Below are 18,110 nucleotides of genomic sequence, written 5' to 3' on the forward strand. Positions count from 1 at the left end.
TGCTGTAGGAAATAAGGCTGACAATTCACAAGTGGGACTTCATGAAACTTAAAGGTTTCTATATAGCAAAGAAAGCCTGCAAGTGGCAGAAAATATTTGCTAGCCTTCATCTTCAGAGACTTAGTATCTAGCATATACATAGGAATAAAATGACTAAGAGAAAAACCCATTCAGTGAGCTAGAGAACTGAATAATACCCTGACCTCAAAGGAGAAATGCTAATGGCTAAGAAACACTTTTAAAGATGTTCATCATAACCAGCATTGAGGAGGTAAAAAATTAAAATTGGGCATTTCCTTTACCCCCATTCAGGTGACTGTTACTGAAAATAAGATGACAAATGCTTGTGAGGATGTGGGGAGAGGAGAACCAGCATTCTCTGTTGTGGGATCATAGGCTAGTGCAGCCACCAGAAAATGTGATTATGAAAGTACAGCATAAAGGAAATAAAATAATAACAAAAACCCACATTTCTATTCTAGTTCCAAAAATAGAGGCACTCCCCATCTTTAAACATGGTTTTCCTGAGGTCCTGCACATAATCTTCTTTTTAGTACTTTTCTTTTTCTAGCACAGTATTTTTTATTGATTATTTGGGGATTTCATGCAATGCACCCCCCCGGATCACATTCACTTCCCATTCTTCCCAGGTCCACCCTCACACCCTTGTGTACTCTCTGCAAAAAGAAAAAACTACAAGTCCAGTCTGTGTTGTCCATATACTGATTGGAGCATGCTCAAGCTCCCTATGGCCAAATTCTTAAAGAAAACTGAGTCCTTCCCCATCTCCACCCCTGCCAGAAACTGTCAACTGTGAAGAGCTACACTTCAGCATCTTTATCACAATTTTTAAGTACTTTCTTTAATTGCTTCCTGTCTGGACTGTTTTGTTTTGTTTTGCTTTGTTTTAATTTGGGGAACAGTGGAGGGAAAGGTTGCCACAGAAGCCTTCCATGTCTCTCATTCTCAATTATGAGTCTTCAGTCATCAATACAACTGCAAAAGAGGCTTCCCTTCCTGTAACAGCCAGTGGCAGCATGGACCATGGACTTCCACATGGCTTCTGGAGGCAGCACAGACCATGGACTTAAACAGGGCTTTCCACTGCAGCATGGATTACAGGCGTCAACATGATTTTTGGCAGCATCACCAACTATAGACACCAACATGGCCCTCAGAAGCAGCATGGACTATGGATGTCAGCAAGGACATGACCTCAACATGGCCTGAGGTGGCTGCACAGGCCACAGACATCCACATGTCCTCTGGTAGAAACATGGACCATGAATATCAACGTGGGCTCAGGCAGCAGCACAGATCACAGACATCAACATGGCCTCCCCTGGGAGCATGGATCCCTTGGTAGCATGGACCACAGGCGTCAACATGGCCTGCAGAGGCAGCATGGACCATAAACGCTAGCATGGCCCCTGGCTGTACCATGGACCACGGATACCAGTTTGACCTCTGGCAACAGCACAGATCATGAAGGTCTTTGAAGGGTGCTTAATCCAGAAACTGAACCATGCTTCATCTCGGATGTCTTGTTGCTCAGAGCCAGGGTGGTCATGTGGCTGGACAGCACATCCAGGGCCAGATCCTGCATGAGCTCCAGGCTGCTACACACCACTCTGCTGGTCCCACTCAGCAATGACTTGTCTACTGTCCATGTCAGCCACTCTCCACTGCACACGCTGCTGCTTCGCTCCACCCTCTTCCCATCTCTCCATTGCACATTCCATCAAATTGGCATTGCAAACTGCTGTGTGTCACACAGTAAACTTTTTTTTTTTTTTCACCCAAACAGCTTTGCATGCAAATACTTATTGCAATGCCTCATTGGTCTGGTTCAAGATTTTTGGTTTCTGAAACACTGTAAATATTGGACTATCATTAAGACCCATCTCGGATATTCTGTTCTTGCCCAGAGTCAGGGTGGCCTTGCAACAGGGCAGTGAGTCTGGGGGCAGGATCTGTAAGGGCCCCAGGCCACTGTACAGCCCAGCCCTCAGGGCTGGCCACCCCACCTCAGGTATGGCCATCATGCCTTGAGCAAAGCACCTCCAAGCAGGCTGAGTACAGGCCCCACTCAGCAATGACATGCTCCCCCATCCTCTGCGTCACCATTTTTTTTAATTTCCCAAGACCACTTTTTAAAAGCATCTTTCCACGAGACCTGCCCTTTTTAAGTTTTTTCACAGACAACGTGCACTCTGCAGACTTATCCTCTGCCTCTGCATCTCCCCTCATAGACCCTGAGGGTCTCTCAGGCTCTGAGGTGGGTTGGGTGCTGGTGGCTGCCATCATCAACATCTTGAATCAAGCTCTGCCTGGTTGTTTGTTTGTTCATTTTTTAAGATAGAGAAATCTTTTCTAAATCTGGATTGAAATGAGCCGGAAGATAAGAGCCATTACTTCAAAATTTTAGGTTTTACTGATTTGGGTTTATTTGAGAAAGCAGTTTTCAGAACATTTCAGAACAGAGACATTTAATGATAATTTTTCTTTCATTTAGATCAAATCCTTTTTATGAGCCTAAGCCAACTTCTCCAAATAATTTGGTCAATATAGTTCAAGAAGGGGAAACTGAAAGGAGAGTAAAGAGAAAGGCTCCAGCTCCGCCCACCCTCACACCAAAGACCGGAGTAAATGAAAACACAGCGGTTTCTACAGGGAGAGATCTCTCTGCTTCTCCTAAGGTAAGATTTTATACTAAATAAAACATGTATTGATGTTTACTCCGTCGTACAATTTAATTCCAACCAGTGAAAGCCATTGTTAATGATTTGCAAAGGTCATTTTTGGTGATTTAAAAGTAAAATTGGGGTCTGGGGAGCTGCTCATGGAGTAAAGCACTGCTGGGCAAGCCGGAGAACTTGAGTTTGTACACAAGCTGGGTGTGATAGTACGTGGTCCCCTCCTCATCACCGGGGAGGTGGAGACAAGCTGTATCCTTGGGCTTTGCTGGCCACCAGCCTAGCCTAATGAGTCAAACTGTCTTAAAAACAAGGGCAACAACAAAAACTAAAATATCAAAACTAGCCTAAAATGGTAGCTCACCTTTAATCCTAGCACTGTGGAGGCAGAGGCAAGTAGATCTCTGAGTTCACAGCCAGCTAATAGTACATAGTAAGACCCTGTCTCATAAAAAGAATAAAAAGGTATATGGCACCTGAAGACTACACCCCAGGTTGCTTTCTGGCTTTGTCTGTGAATACACACCTGCACACACACACACACACACACACACACACACACCCCTCTCCACATGGATAAGCTTACACGTGCACAAATACACAGTAAATGAATGAATGTAAAATTCAGGTGTGTGTCTGTAAGCTGGTAGGTTTGCTTTATGCATTGTACACCTTTTTTGATTATTTGTTTGTCTAATGAGCTTGAGACTGAGCCTGGGGTGTTTCATGTACTTGTCCACTGAGCTAGTCTCTAACTAGAATTGGGGCTTTAAAGAAGGAAACTGGGAAGCAGCTGCACATGTAGCCTATGCTAATCTAAAGAAAGAAGAGACAACCCATGGCACATGTACTCTGCATAATGTTTCATTGCAAAGAAATGCTTTATTGAAGAATTCTGTTATTGTTGCTTTTACTTATGTTAGAATTTGCTGTTTACTGTCACTCTTGATGAAATTTTATGTACATTAACTTCATGGAAATATAAAACACTATTGGAGCATACACAAAAGTTTGGGTAGAAATAATATGGTATCTTTCATGGGTAAGGTTGACAAGTTTGTTTGGGCAAACTTTCTAGGTAACTAACTTTGACCATGGGTACATGTATTGTTGTTATCTGTATTATCTAATTATTATAGATTGTTATGCTAAAAACAAGATAGACATGATCCCAGAGATAAAAGGCAAGGTAACAGTAGAGACAAGAGTAGAACTTAGCATTTTCACTAACTGGGTATATGGAACCATAATCATTTAAGGAGTCTGGCTGTGAAACTTATTTGAATGCCCATTCTTCAGTACCACTCTCATGGGGTGCATGTATGTGACACCAGTTCTATTGCCTTGAATTTGCCTTAGACATGTACACAGGGTAAATAAAGTAAACCCCCCCACACACACACACACAAAGACTAGAACATAGAACAGTACATGAAATCTCACACACACACACAAAATAAATTTAAGAAGGCCTGTGTGGAGGTGCATGTCTGTGATTCTGTCACTTAGGAAGCAAAGGTTGAGGATCAAGAAATCCAGATCATTCTTGGACAGTAGTGAGTTTGAGGCCAGCCTGAGCTACATGCGATCCTCTCAACACAAGTAAGATAAACCAAATGTATTGAAGTTGAAAGATCTGTTAATTTTCAGACCATAGCTGTATTAATGAGAAAATTGAGAGATCACACCAAACCTCATTGGCACATAGGAATATCACTTTTAACATATATTTGGATATGCATATGGTGTGGCTAGAGGAGGGCAAGACAAGACAGTCACACATAGTGATGCATAAAGCTTAGAGACTTCCTGTTAGAGTCCTGTAAGCATAGACCTGCTGTCTGCATCACTATGTGTGACTGACTTGTAATCTTAACCCCAGGTACCCTGTTTAACAACCTACCTTCTAGTCCTGGAGCATGGGTAGGACGTACCTGGTTTTTGTCTGATTACATTAAATTTTTGTTATAGGGTCTCAACAGTATACCTCAGGCTTTGAACTCATGACCCTCCTGCTTCAGCCTCCTGATTGTTGGGTAACAGGCAGGTGCCATCATGTCTAGCTCCAGATGAAACATCTGATAATTGTACCTGAGCGTTAAGACATCCTTGCAAGCTCAAAGAGCCAGCAATCAATCATCAAGAACATCACTGAGAATTTTCTCATTGAGTTCAATGAAAAGATTAAAATCCTAATTTTTAAAAGACCCTCCATGAGAAATAGTCTTTTAAAGTAGATGTGTAAATTGTGATATTTGAAAAGTAGCTCTTTTAAATCAACTAAAGTAACCAAATTAAGATACTTATAGTTTCCCAGCTAGTGAAGATTGAATTACTATTTTTTCTTTATATACAAAAATTCTCTGTTCAGGAAAAGCATATGAATAAGGTAAAGCATTACTTTTAGGTTTAGTGATAAATGACAAATTTGGCATTTTTACTGAATGCCTTATAAAGATTAAGCAGTTAACAAGAAATGACAAACAGCACTAATTCTGTGTGACAGACAAATGGTGTATGGTGTATATTTGATGATATATACAGAAGAATCGGTGATTGGCGTATTATTTATTGCACGAGGAAGAGGACTGTATCTGCAGCATTTGCACAGAGTTACACAAACAATGACATTGATAGATTACCCTGTAAACAAAAGACCCATTACAGAGTGTGCAGCAGGTCCCAACCACTGGGTGAGTCAAAAGAGGAAACTAGGCTACAAAATTTAAGGTGTAGAAAACTTTGGAGGTCATAAAAGTTCAAAGTTGACAGGTGGACAAACTAAAGAGTTAGTATTCATAAAATCTGGTAAGACATACTTCATTCTTAAAGAAATGTTCATTCTTCTGTCTTGCAAGGACCTAATAATAAATGATTACTTCAGTTTCACAAAAAAGTTTTAAAATGGGGACCAATCTTTGCCATCAAAGAAAAAGATTATGTCTAGTTAACAACAGTACACCTAAAGTGTTTCTGCCAACAGAAGTAGCACTCACTTGACCTTTCTTCTTTTTAGCTGCATAGGTGGGAATATGTGAAACAAGTATTGTAGAAACAAAAGAAAACTTAAAATAAATATTTAATCACTTTTAGCATGATTTGATTGAACATTGATAGTCGAAAGAGCCAGTTATCATAAGAAGTAATGATCTGAGTTAAAATAGTAATTTTGGTTGGCTCTAGATAAAGAATAACAAGACCTTTACTATATAGTAACTTTTCTTTGTGTTTGATTTTAAAATTTGGGGAAAATACAATTTAAGAATAGGAAGGAGTTCTTAGAGATAAAGCAGCAGCCCTTAAGTTGTAGACAGCTGATAATGTAGTAGATGAGGCAACATGGCTGTACCTTGTAAATTCCCCACCATGGTGCCACATCAATGAGGTAGAAGTCAAACTTGAAAGATTTTCTTTAGAATTCAAGGTAAAAAATGAGATTGAAATTTTAGAAGGAAAAATAAAAAAATCCAAGTGGAATCAGAACATTCATCCTTTGTATAGGCATTATACTTAGGAGGACAGGTTAGGAAAATAGTTTATAAAAGAAATAGAATTTGTATTGTCTCTCTGGAGAAAGACTCGAGACTTTAGATTAGGTACATATTGTGCCAAAGTGAGTAGAGTTGAGATTTCAATCTAGACATACTAAATAATGCGTTTGACTTTCAAAGGCATGCATATTACTATAAAGAAAAAGTTTTAATAGCTTTTATAACATTAAATTCTGAAGACTGGGAAGAATATTTACAGAAAAAGTAAATACCTGAAGGTATTTAAAACATCAAATATATTAAAATTCATGAATTAATGATAGTATAAAAATTGCCTTTGGTAGTTAATAGGACCTTAACTCAGTCACCTTTATTAATAAATAAAGGAAAATCCTAAGCTATTTATCCTGACTTTCCTTTGTTAACTGTATTTCAAGATAATTAAGTAAGTAGTTCACAAAGGAAAGTTTTTTCAATACAAGAATTCTGACTAGAAAATACAGAAAAAAACAATTATTTCATTAGAAAACTTACTGCTTCATAATACCTGATGAAGTAATGTATCTAATGCTAATTAGCATGGCTGTTAAACCTATCAGGCTGAAATTTTATAAAACATACCAATGAATCAGGCTGCCAATAGGCAACCATAGTGACCAATCTTAATATTAAGAATTGTATGGCCAGTCATTTTCTTTCTGACCATAATAGGGAGTACATAGCACCACCTGGAAGTATTCTTACCAGAGGATTAAACTAGGATTGAGACAAGCCACTGATTGTAATAACTAGCTACCAGTTTACAAGAAATATTAGTGAGTAGAGAAGTACATAAAACAGAATGTGAGAAATCCTCTAGGACAATTGACGAGATTCACTCAACAAATGCATAGTTTGACAAAAATGAAAGACTACTTATTTTTTAGAAATACACAATGAATTATTTACCATTGAAATGATAGGATTCTGAGATTTGCTCTAAAATGGTATAGAAGAAAAGTGGTGGACAGTTGTCGTCCTTGGAAAGAATGACAAAAAGAATGGGAAAATGTTGAGAACTTTTGAAGCAGGGTAGTGTTTCACGGGGAAATCCCTGGTGTTTGCTGGTGTGTGTGTGTGCGTGTGCGTGTGCATGCACCATGCACGTGTGTGTGTAGATGAGAGAACAACTTTGTGTAGTCAGGTCTCATTATCTTTATGTGGGTTCTGGAGACTGAACTCAGGTCATGCGGCTTGCATGGCAAACACTTTTACTCACTGGGCCATCCTAGTGCCTCCAATTCCAAAAAATCTAAGATAATAGAGTAGAGCAAAAAATGATACTGAAGGAACAATAACTCTTCTAAACTGAAGAGAGATGATAGTCTCTGATTCAAGAACCTTAGCAAATGTAGTCAGAATAAAATAAATTCATAACCAGATTGATCAATAAAACCTTTCAGTCCAAAGGCAGGAAAGGCAGAGTGACTTGAAAGGAGCATTGCTGACTCTCAGAAGAGACAGTTCAGTGATTACTGCCCACAGGCCAGTGCAGACCTGTGTGTCCTGTGAAAGTGCCTCTGAAGAATGAGGAGGAGGAGGAGGAGGTCTCTTTTCTTTTCCAGAGAATTTGTTACCATAGACCCTTGCTAAAGTAAATTTAAAACATAATCTTAACAGAAGGAAAATATTCAGAGTTAGTAGAGTAGAAGCTCAAGAAAGGAAGATGCAGTGGCAAATGTGGATAACTCTAAGTGAACATCAGTAATATTAGCCAGTACTAATAATCTAAGGGCCATGTATTAGTGAGACGTGCAATGGATATCAGTTAGCTGAGTGTCTTGTGGCTTGTAGGACAGCATTAAGAGGAGGATGGGAACATAATACGTAACTTCTACATTGAAGACAGAATGAAGGAGAGATGTTTGTAAAATGTAATAAAAATCTCCCCAAAGGGGAGAAATGACATAGAATAGCTGAAATATTTGGAAAAGTGAAATAATATAGCACTTATAAACTCAAATTAATTTATTATATACACACAGACTTACTGCACTAAAAATTCTAACTGAAATACATCTAAAAACAAAAATATATAAAAAGTTTATAGAATGAAAAAATTGTGTGTGTGTGTGTGTGTGTGCATGCACACACACTGGAAAACCATATTAATATAATAAAATATAGTAGGTTTTAAAGTTAAATGCATTATTAGGTATATAGGTAATCATTTTGGCATGTTAATCACTTCAGTTTACCAGGAAGATAACTTTTTATTTTATTTTATCTTATTTTATTTTATTTTATATTTAATTGTGTGTCCATGGGGAGTATGTACCTATGAGTGTGGGTGCCCGAGGAAGCCAGAGAGGTCGGGTCCCTCTGGAACTGGAGGGACAGGTGGTTGTGCGCCACCCTGCATGGGCACTGGGAACCAATTCGGAACCAAATTCAGGTCTTCAACAGCACCTTCTACACTCTTAAAACTCTAAGCTGTCTCTCCAACTCTGAAATTTTCGATGAGAACAAATCTTCATATTTTAATAAAAACAAGTAGTAAAATGTAAAGATTCAGTTAGTAATTTTAAACTCCTAAAATACTGTATTTTATAGGTACAGAGTTTGTTTACAAAGTGTCCCCACTTTATGCTGTTAAACAAGTATTCAAAATTAATTTTAAAATTAGTAACAAAATGATAATTAAGACAAGCCTAACTATTTAAAATATTTACATTTTAAGTAACCTGTAGGTCAAGAATAAATTATAACAGAGTATGAACTGCAAATTCAATGAAATTTTAAGTTTTATCGTTTTATGTACTGGTGAGGAAAATATTTATAATCAGGACGTATGTTTAATGTTTAATTCTTGTTTAGTCCTGTTTTGTTTTGTTTTTTTTTTTAAATATGATTCCTAACTTGCAAGGCTTGAAGCACAAGCCTGACATGCTTAAACTTGGAAAAAGAATCACAGTGCAATTTGATTAATGCAGCAACTGGATAGTGTCAATTATCACATATTCCTATTACTATCTATAGTCACAGCTGTTAACCAGGAGGTTAGGACACAATTTCATCGGTAATGGGTGTTCTTTAGCTGTAGAGACAGCCAAGCTGCTGTGGAACATATAAACTCTAATACCTGGATTATGAGTTGTAATCTGAGGATTAATAGTACATACACTGTGTGTTGGCCCCATTAACACTATTATCATTAATGGTGTGTGGGCATTTTCTTTGCAGACCTGCTTATAGCCAGATCATTTCATTAGATCTTAACAAGGAATCTTTCTGTCCTTTAAAAACTTTATAATTTTAAATTTTAAAGGTAGATAAAGCTCTCTAATAATGATCTTACTGAAAAATGAGGCTAAACTGAAAATATATGTGGATAATTTAATAATTCTTTGAGAATATAAATTTTAAAAATATTAGGCTTTAATAAGTAAATTTGTGACATTACTTCACAGTAACCATAGATATATCAAGTTTAAATTCTGTAGTTAGGGACCGTTTTCATACTTAAACTACTTTTCAAGCTCAGGAGGTGATTGCTTATATATACTACATGTAATTTTCAAATTCTTCGAGATTAGTAGCGTGACAGAATAGTTTAATAAAAATATTGAGGCTGTTCTAGCACTACCACCACATGTCACTGCAATGCAAATTCATTAATGTATGTCCTTAGCTGTTTTTTGATTCATTTTAGATACATAGCTGGGCTTTTCTTTTTGTCATGGAATATTTGCTTTTAAGTCTTTTTGTTTTTACTTTGTTTGTTTATTAATTCAGAGACAGGTTTTCACTATATAACTCAAAATGTCTTAGAACTTGAGATCTTTTCAGCTTAACCTCCAGGTGCTGGGATCACATGTGTATGCAATGCCGGGCTTATATTAATTTATAATAAAACGTCACAAGGAAGCAACAGACAATCCAAAACTCACCTCATCTAATTGAGTGGCTTAAGATGCTTTCATTTAAATGGGAGAGCAATGTATTATCCAATGTATTCACAGGTTAAATTACTGAAAGAGGTCCTGTTCAGCTTGACTTTAGTAGAGGTTAGACACCTAGATACCTCTGTAAACTTACAGAGCCACACAGTAAGTTTGTTTTGCTGAATGTAAATTCTGTCATCACCACTATAGATGCAGAGTGGGCACTGAGCAACACTCCTATACAGTAACATTTTAAGAATAGACTGCCTGAACATCTCCAGCTCCGTTGCCTTCTCCCTCCTCCTTTCCTTGTCTGTCATCAGCTTCAGCTGTTCACTGTGATGTTTCACGTCGTTACCTGAGGCCACAGTAAATTTATGAGAGCCATGCCTCCAGAACCTTGGCTTGCTCATTTCAGTTTCAGGTTCAGCCTTGCCCATCTTTGGTTTCTTTTTGATAAATAAAAGACATGATCAAATTTCAGTAGAATGAGAACTTTCAAGACAGTATATAAAAATAGAGTGAAAAAACTGAAGACAGAGCTATAGATAGGAGACTTTTATAATATTTCAGGCCAGAAATCATGGAATAGTGGAGTGGGGATGAGAGCTGGGGATTTTGCTCAGTTGGTAGAGTGCCTGTCTCACGTGTTTGAAGATCTAAGTTAGATCTCCAGCTCTGCATAAACTGGATGTGCTGGTGTGTCCTTGCAATCCCAGCACTCAGGAGGTAAAGACAGAAAAATCAAAGTTTAAGGCTGACTAGCAAGTTCAAGATCTACCCAAGTTGCATGGAAAACAAAATGTGGCATAGATGGAAGGAAAGAATAAATACTATTAATAGGCACAGTTAAAGATTAGTTTGGAAGGACTAAAGAATCAAGAATGATTTAGAAATTTCTAGTTTGAAGTTAATTGGATTATTGAGTTTACCCATTCAAAAATGTTTTAAATATTGAACCATATGCTTAAAGATATTTAAAATAGTAAATTTAATACTATGAGGTTTTTTTAATTATAACTGAAAATTATAGGGTACTCACAATATGCCAGTGTTGTATTAAACACTGGGCATGAAAGTCTGCATTTCTAGCATCTTCGGGATGCCATAAAGTGAATCCACAAATGTATAGAATAAACAACCCATAAAATACCTTGGGAGGAAAGCCAGGCAGTGGATGAAAGAGTGCCGTGGGCCCGCTAGAAAATGGTAGGGGGCAGCAGGAGCAGTGTCGGAAAAGGTTTCCAGCAGTGTGTATGAGGACTTGGAAGAGGAGATTACTGGTCATGTTGGAAGAACTTGAAAAAATTGGTAAAATGCAGTGAGCAAGAAGAGAGCCATAGCATGGAAGAGATAGTTACTCCCCATTCAGGACAGATCTTGGGAATCTGGTAACACTGTTGATATTAAACCCACATGTAGTAAACAGTTATTGAAGTTAGTGTGGGTGGATATGTATGAATGTATGTATGTATGTTTGTTTGTATGTATGTGTGAATGTTTAGGAAAGCTGAGATGATTTGTAATTTTACTTTCTGCCCTCTGTTACAATGAAGGAAGTGTTTGGTCTTGCCTTCGTCCAACTTGTGCATCAGACCTCTCTTTCTCTGTTCTACTCACAGGCTCTTGTGCCAGTGCTTTCTGCATCAGGTGTAGTTGTTTTGACAACAGTTCTAGACTCTGTGTCCCTTCACCCGTCACTTCATTTCTTTGTATCTTTTTGAGAAATTGGTTATTTTCATTGCTTCTAGTTCTTTGAATCACCTCTAGACTGGATTTTCCTTTGCCTGTATCATAGAAACCTCTGTTAAGATTTCCTCCATCTTGCCAAATCCAGTGGTTGATTTTAGTCCTTTCACCACCCCTGCAGCAGCATTTAATATGTTTCTCCAGTATAAGCAATTTTAGTAGAATTGCTTCAGATGATATTAGTTCAGAAGTTAGATGTTAGTTCAGAAGTTCAAAATAATCGTGGAGAGGTCACACGGGAAGAATCTGTACCTTGCTGCTCCTGTCTCACTTCACTCTTTCCTCCCCAGCTTCACAATAACAACTTGTATTAGCTTCTTGTCCTAGTGGGGTTTATACACACAGAGCAAGTACAAATGCTTGTTCTTAGATTTCCTTTTGTCCCCAAGGTTGTAACAGCCTGTGAACTCTATTTTGCCCATCATTTTACTTAGAAGTCACCTATGGAAACAGCTTCCTTTTCCATGTGCATCGTTAGTAAGTAGATGTGCTGTAATTTCTGTAGCCATGTAGGAACAGGTGGTGGTGGTAGTTTCAGTCTTTTATTGTTAGGAACAAAGCAGTGATGAACAAACTTCACATTTTATATAAATTGGATGTTTCCCTAAAGTGAGTCCTACTATAAAATTAAATAATTTTGAGTTATCATCAATGGTCTTCCAAATTGGTGGTACCATTTGCGTTTAAATCGGATCCAATAATATTGTCTTTTTTTATTGGCCACATTCTCCTTGTTATGACACAATACTGAGAACAGCAGCTTACAGCCACGGTTCATAGTTGGAAGGTACAGTCATCAGCAGGGAAGGCATGGTGGCAGAAACAGGAGCTGCTGCTCACAAAACAGCAACCGGGAAGCAGAGAGAGGCACACCAATGCTCAGCTCCCTTTACCTTGTAGGCAGCCCAGGACCCCAACCAATGGGATGTTGCCTGTCACATGCAATGTGAATCTTTGCCCCTCAGTTTAAATCTTTATAGAACAACCCTCATAGACATTCCTAGTAATACATTTCTGAGGTAATTCTAAATCTAGACAAGCTGACAATGAAGATTAACTGTCACTATCTGTATTGTGACATATTCCAGCTTTATTTGTAGTCACAACTATTCCCTAAGCTTGGACTACTCTACATCTTTTTTTTTTTTTTCTTCAAAATGAAACTCTTGCTTTTCCTTCCAGACTTATTCTCCTCTGGGTTTTTTCAACATTGGTAAATGGCACTGTTATTTATCTAGGTTTCTGTTTTTCAAATAAAGATTCTGAGGCAAAGTTTGGTAATTCATTATATTACAAGAAAATCAACAGTGTTGCCAGATTCCCAAGATCTGTCCTGAATGGGGAGTAACTATCTCTTCCATGCTATGACTCTCTTCTTGCTCACTGCATTTTACCAATTTTTTCAAGTTCTTCCAACATGACCAGTGCTACATTTCAGACAATTAGAAATTTTAAGACAGGTTCACTGGACAGTTATTTTCCTGTCTTTGTTGACTTTTCTGCTGCTCTATAAAACAGCCTGACAGGACAGGAGCACTTTAGAGGAGAGAAGGTTATTTTAGCCCATAGTTGGGGCATACAGTCTAAGGAAGGGAAGTCTGGTCTCAGGAGCTCGAGGCAGATGTCCCAAAGTATACAGTCAGGAAGCTACCTACCTTTCTGTAGGTAATGATGCCACAAACATGTAGAGTGGGTCTTTCTTCATCATTTAACCTCATCAAGACAATATTTCATAGGCATGGCCAGAACCTGACATAATCAAGGTAATCCTTTACAGATATGCCTAAAAGCTTATCTCCTGGATGATGCTAGATACTTCAAATAGGCAGTCAACACTGACCATACTTCCAAAGAACAGACATCAATAACAACAGACTCTTCTATCTGCAAGGTAGACTTGAGGAGCTTTCACATAGTAATATTCAGTGTATTGAAGGGGCGGGGGGGGGGGTCCTGCAATTTACTGAATAATAGAACAAAACTTAAGGACCAGATAACTCAGTCTGTTAAGTTAATACTGAAACACAAAATATGAAAGAGTAAAGCTAAATATTTGCTCAACAGTTGTATATTCAGAAAAATGTAATTCAGTGAGCAAATTGGATGTTCATGGGGCAACTCACTTTACATTTTTGCTATTTTGAAATTTTCGAAATAGAATTTTGTATATCTCGGTTTGGGAAGTTATAATAAAATATACAATAAAACAGTATATGCTTATTCATATTTGTCCTCATGTTTAGTCCAAACAAAGCTATGTTTGAAAATGTCTTTTTGAGAAATACATCTTCTGTACTGGATCATTTTACATAGTCACTGCCGCAAGTTACTATTAGCAGCAGGTCAAGCTTACACATAGCGGCCTGGTTTCCCTAAAATCCCGCTGTTGCCTTTGCTTTCACCAGGACACTTGTGTACAATCAACAGCACAGTGTCTTAGAGAAAGATTTCTTTTCCTGTTAAGCCACAGAAATAACAGTAGACTTGCCTTAGTTTTGTGAAATTAATTGAGTGTACCCATCTTAAGTTAGCAGGCATCATTTTTAAGCTGGACATAAGTATGTGTAAGTAAATGCTTCCTTATTTAAGTTGTAATGAGTTATGGGTATTTAAAATAATTATCTTCACCTCATAAATCTTAATAGGTAAGTTTACTTTAGTTCTTACTTTAATCTTCCTGTTAATGTCTTCTAGTTTGTGTCAGAAATATATGGGTGGCAATAAATTATAGATTTAAGCTATATTTAGTGTAGAGAAAAAGGCCAGTGGCATAAGCAGTTTATAATCAGGTTTGTTCAAAACCCAAATTTATTGGAATTCGGAACTTTCCTTTTTAGTTGAATACAATAGTTTAGTTTCTTTTGGAAGATTCATAGATTTAAAAAAAATTAGAGATGCCATTCTATGGAGGAATAACAGCAACAGATCCTCTGAGTTGATCTTTGAAGGTGATTAGTAGCATAAACACCAGGACTTAATTCAGCAAGCAAGAAACAGTAATACATTATCAAGAACCAAGCTTGTTGTAATTGTTATGCTGTTTATCAGCCATAGTTATGTGTGTTGAATGCACAATGTCAAGAGAAGTCCAGTTGTACATTTTCTCAGATAGTACAGGCATATTTATTAGTCATGTGATTTATAATAACATTTTAAACTTTTTTTAAAAGTGTGCTTCTCTGTTAGTTCCTGCATTTATTGGGTTCAGGATAATTCCTGCCTGACTATTGTTAAATATAGGAGAAAGTCACACATTTTTAAAGTCACACATAATTTTAAAATGTAGCACATTTAGCCTAATTTGAACCATGGGACAAGTATTATACATTGTTGCTTCAGGAGGTACTTGCCTTGGGGTAGAAAAAGCAAAAGCAAAAAGCTAGTTTCTAAAATATAAAAATATGGAGGGAGAGGGTAAAGCCAGTGCAACCTGTAGCTTATTTATAGTCCTGTTGAAATTATTTTCAAAGGCATTGCTCTTTAATTAAACTATTTATTGACCTTCTTCCTTTTATATCACAAAGGCATAGTTTTAAATATACATACATACAGTCTCAGAAATGTGGGTGCTGAATGCAGACTATTAAGAAATCACTACCAGATGATATTTACAAAGGCTAAATTTTTTCCTTGGTCATCTTATTTGTTGTACTTGGGACCAAAATACTTGAAGCTATGATTGTTCCAACAACCTTTTATTTGGTTCTGAATAAAGAATAATAAGTGATGTCTCCAAAATAACAATATGTGTAATGAGATCATGATTAATTTCTGGCTGATATATGCAAAATGTCTTAAAGCACTTATTATGGAAAAATCACCTTCCTTGTTTTATTTTGCTTAATTGCATGTAAAATGAAATTAGCTCTTTTCAAAGGAATACTAATTTGTCATAGATTCACTTTTCAGATGATTTAATTTAAAATCAAATCCGTTCCATGGTCTGTCTTATGCATCATGGAATTACTGGCTGGCTCAGCACCAGTGTGCTCTGGTTCCTGACTGTGTGAATCCCCCAAGTGAGCTATTGTACTTTGTGGTAATGAGTAGTCTTTGAGCTGTAAAAAAAGAAGCATATTGCATGAAGAGGCATTTAAAACAAAGGAATAATTTTATGCTTCAATTATTGATAACTGAAAGTTATTTAGAGAGCTTTGTTGGAGAAAAATATGAGGAAACTGGAGAATGAAATGATTTACTAAAGTTGATAAATGAGCCTGATTATAGTGAACTTGTGTAATTCTAGTATCTAGGCAGTGGAAGCAGGGGGGTCAGGAGTTCAAGGTTATCCTCAGACACCTACCAAGCTTTATTTGTCTGTTTGTTTAATGTAAATCTGCTGACAATAAACTCTTAGTTTCCTTGATTTCCTCTTCATTCCTAAAGGATACTTTTGCTGGGTATACAATTCTAAGCAAACTGTTCTTTTGGTCCTTGGAAAATGTACCACTTCTTCTGGCCAGCACAGTTTATTTTGTGAATTTTATTTGTTGTCTTTATATATGGGGATTCACTATGTAGCTCAGTCTGGTCTCAATCTCAGTCCTCTACCATCAATCTCCCAAGTGTTGGGACCATTCTCTTTTTCTTTCCCTCCTTAACATAAGGAATACATGACTTGTTTCTAGCAACTTTATGATATGTGGATTTGTTTATTGGGAAATTGCTTCTAGAACTAATACATAAAAACATTATAGTATAAAATATTAAAATCAGTACTTAAGTACAAGCATGGAAGCACAGCACAAAGGAGAATGGTCTGTCTGGTTTGCCTAGGTTACCTCTTTTATGGTTTTATAAGCTAGAGGACACTCTGTTCAGATTTTAAATTCTCTATACATTAGGATTTTTTTTTTTTGCCAGCATAAGAAGCAAAATAAAATCCAAGGAACTTGTCTTATACTTTGAAGTCTCCAGTAGTTTCTCCTATCTCCACTTCATACTCTGCTTGTATCTTCTATGTGTCTTAGAGTTTTTAGTTGGTAGTGAGAAGGAGGAATGGTGGAAAGTACGTATTCCATTCACTTAAGCAAGAACCAATTTAATATATTTAATTTCCAATTGTTGGCATTATATAGGCATTGATTTTTTTTCTTTTTTTTAGTTTCAATGTTCTAAATAGAACCTAAAATCTTGTGCATGCTGGGCAAAACCTGTAACATAAGGGTCTGCCCCAATTCACATGTTAACATTTTATGTTGATATTTTGTCCTACAACTTTACAACAACACTTACTTAATACTTCTAGTAACAATATGGTAGATGCTATAAGATTTTTAAAGATAAATCATCAAGACTACAAATAACATTTTACATCTTCTCTATGAGCGAGTTTTATCTTATTTTTTTTTTTTTGCCTTATAGCACTGATCAAAACTTCCTGTATAATATGCCATTTAAGTGTTAAGTTTTAATCCCTGTGTTATAGTGGAAACATGGACTTGCTGATTTTACTATCGTGTTAAGTTTTAGTAATGTAATTTATTAGGTTGAGAAACTCTTTTAAGTTTTGAGGAAAGTAGATATTGAGGATATTGTCATGCTTTCTCTGAACTAAGAAAATCCTATGGGATCTTTGTTTATTAATTTCCCCCCTTTGGAAAGTTTATACATATATATAAAGTATTTTGAATATACTTACTTCCCATTATCCTCTGTTGTTCCCACCTTATTCCTACTGAAGATCCCTTTCTCTTCCAGACTAATACACTCCATTTCCCTCCTATGACACTTTTTGTTCTTTTAAAAATTTTTAAAATTTTATTTATTTGTTTGTTTATTGCCTGCTGAGTGTAATTAGGATTGCTTACATTAGCACAGGTGATGGGTTATTTACTTGAGAATGACCACTTAACTAGTGGCCACTCCCTACTCCAGCAATAACCATTTATTTCAGGAACTGCAGTTGCTCCTGAGGGAGGAGTGAGGTCTCGAGTCCCTTCCTCCTAGTTGTCTTTAAGCACCTCAGAGAGGTGTGAGGCCTCATGAGCGATGGAAGACTGGCAGACTGATGTTGTGTGGGTCTGGTACAGGTAATCACAGATGCTTTCAGTTTGTGAGAACAACAGCCCGGTCCTGTCTAAAAGATGGAGCCTCACAGCACCCACTCCCACTCCTACGTACTTTCCGCTCCCTCTTCCAAATGTGACCAACTGAGATTATGGAGGGAGTTTGTAGATGTGTCCCTTATTTTCAACACATTGACCAGTCTCTGTATTAACTGTGGACCACTGCAAAGTGCAGCTTCCATA

At 37.1% G+C, this 18,110-nt stretch overlaps 1 protein-coding gene across 10 annotated transcripts in view; it reads left to right on the forward strand.

Moving 5' to 3' along the window:
- Positions 1 to 18,110, forward strand: part of Ehbp1 (EH domain binding protein 1) — a 270,164-nt gene that overhangs the window by 140,888 nt on the left and 111,166 nt on the right. For all 10 annotated transcript variants that reach the window (XM_035453507.1, XM_035453512.1, XM_035453510.1 and 7 more), the window contains one exon: positions 2,516 to 2,699. In XM_035453507.1, coding sequence (XP_035309398.1) covers positions 2,516 to 2,699 — 184 coding nt within the window. The remainder of the gene's footprint in view (positions 1 to 2,515; positions 2,700 to 18,110) is intronic.

The sequence above is a fragment of the Cricetulus griseus genome (genome assembly GCF_003668045.3).
Source record: "Cricetulus griseus strain 17A/GY chromosome 1 unlocalized genomic scaffold, alternate assembly CriGri-PICRH-1.0 chr1_1, whole genome shotgun sequence".
In the NCBI taxonomy this organism is placed as follows: Eukaryota; Metazoa; Chordata; class Mammalia; order Rodentia; family Cricetidae; genus Cricetulus; species Cricetulus griseus.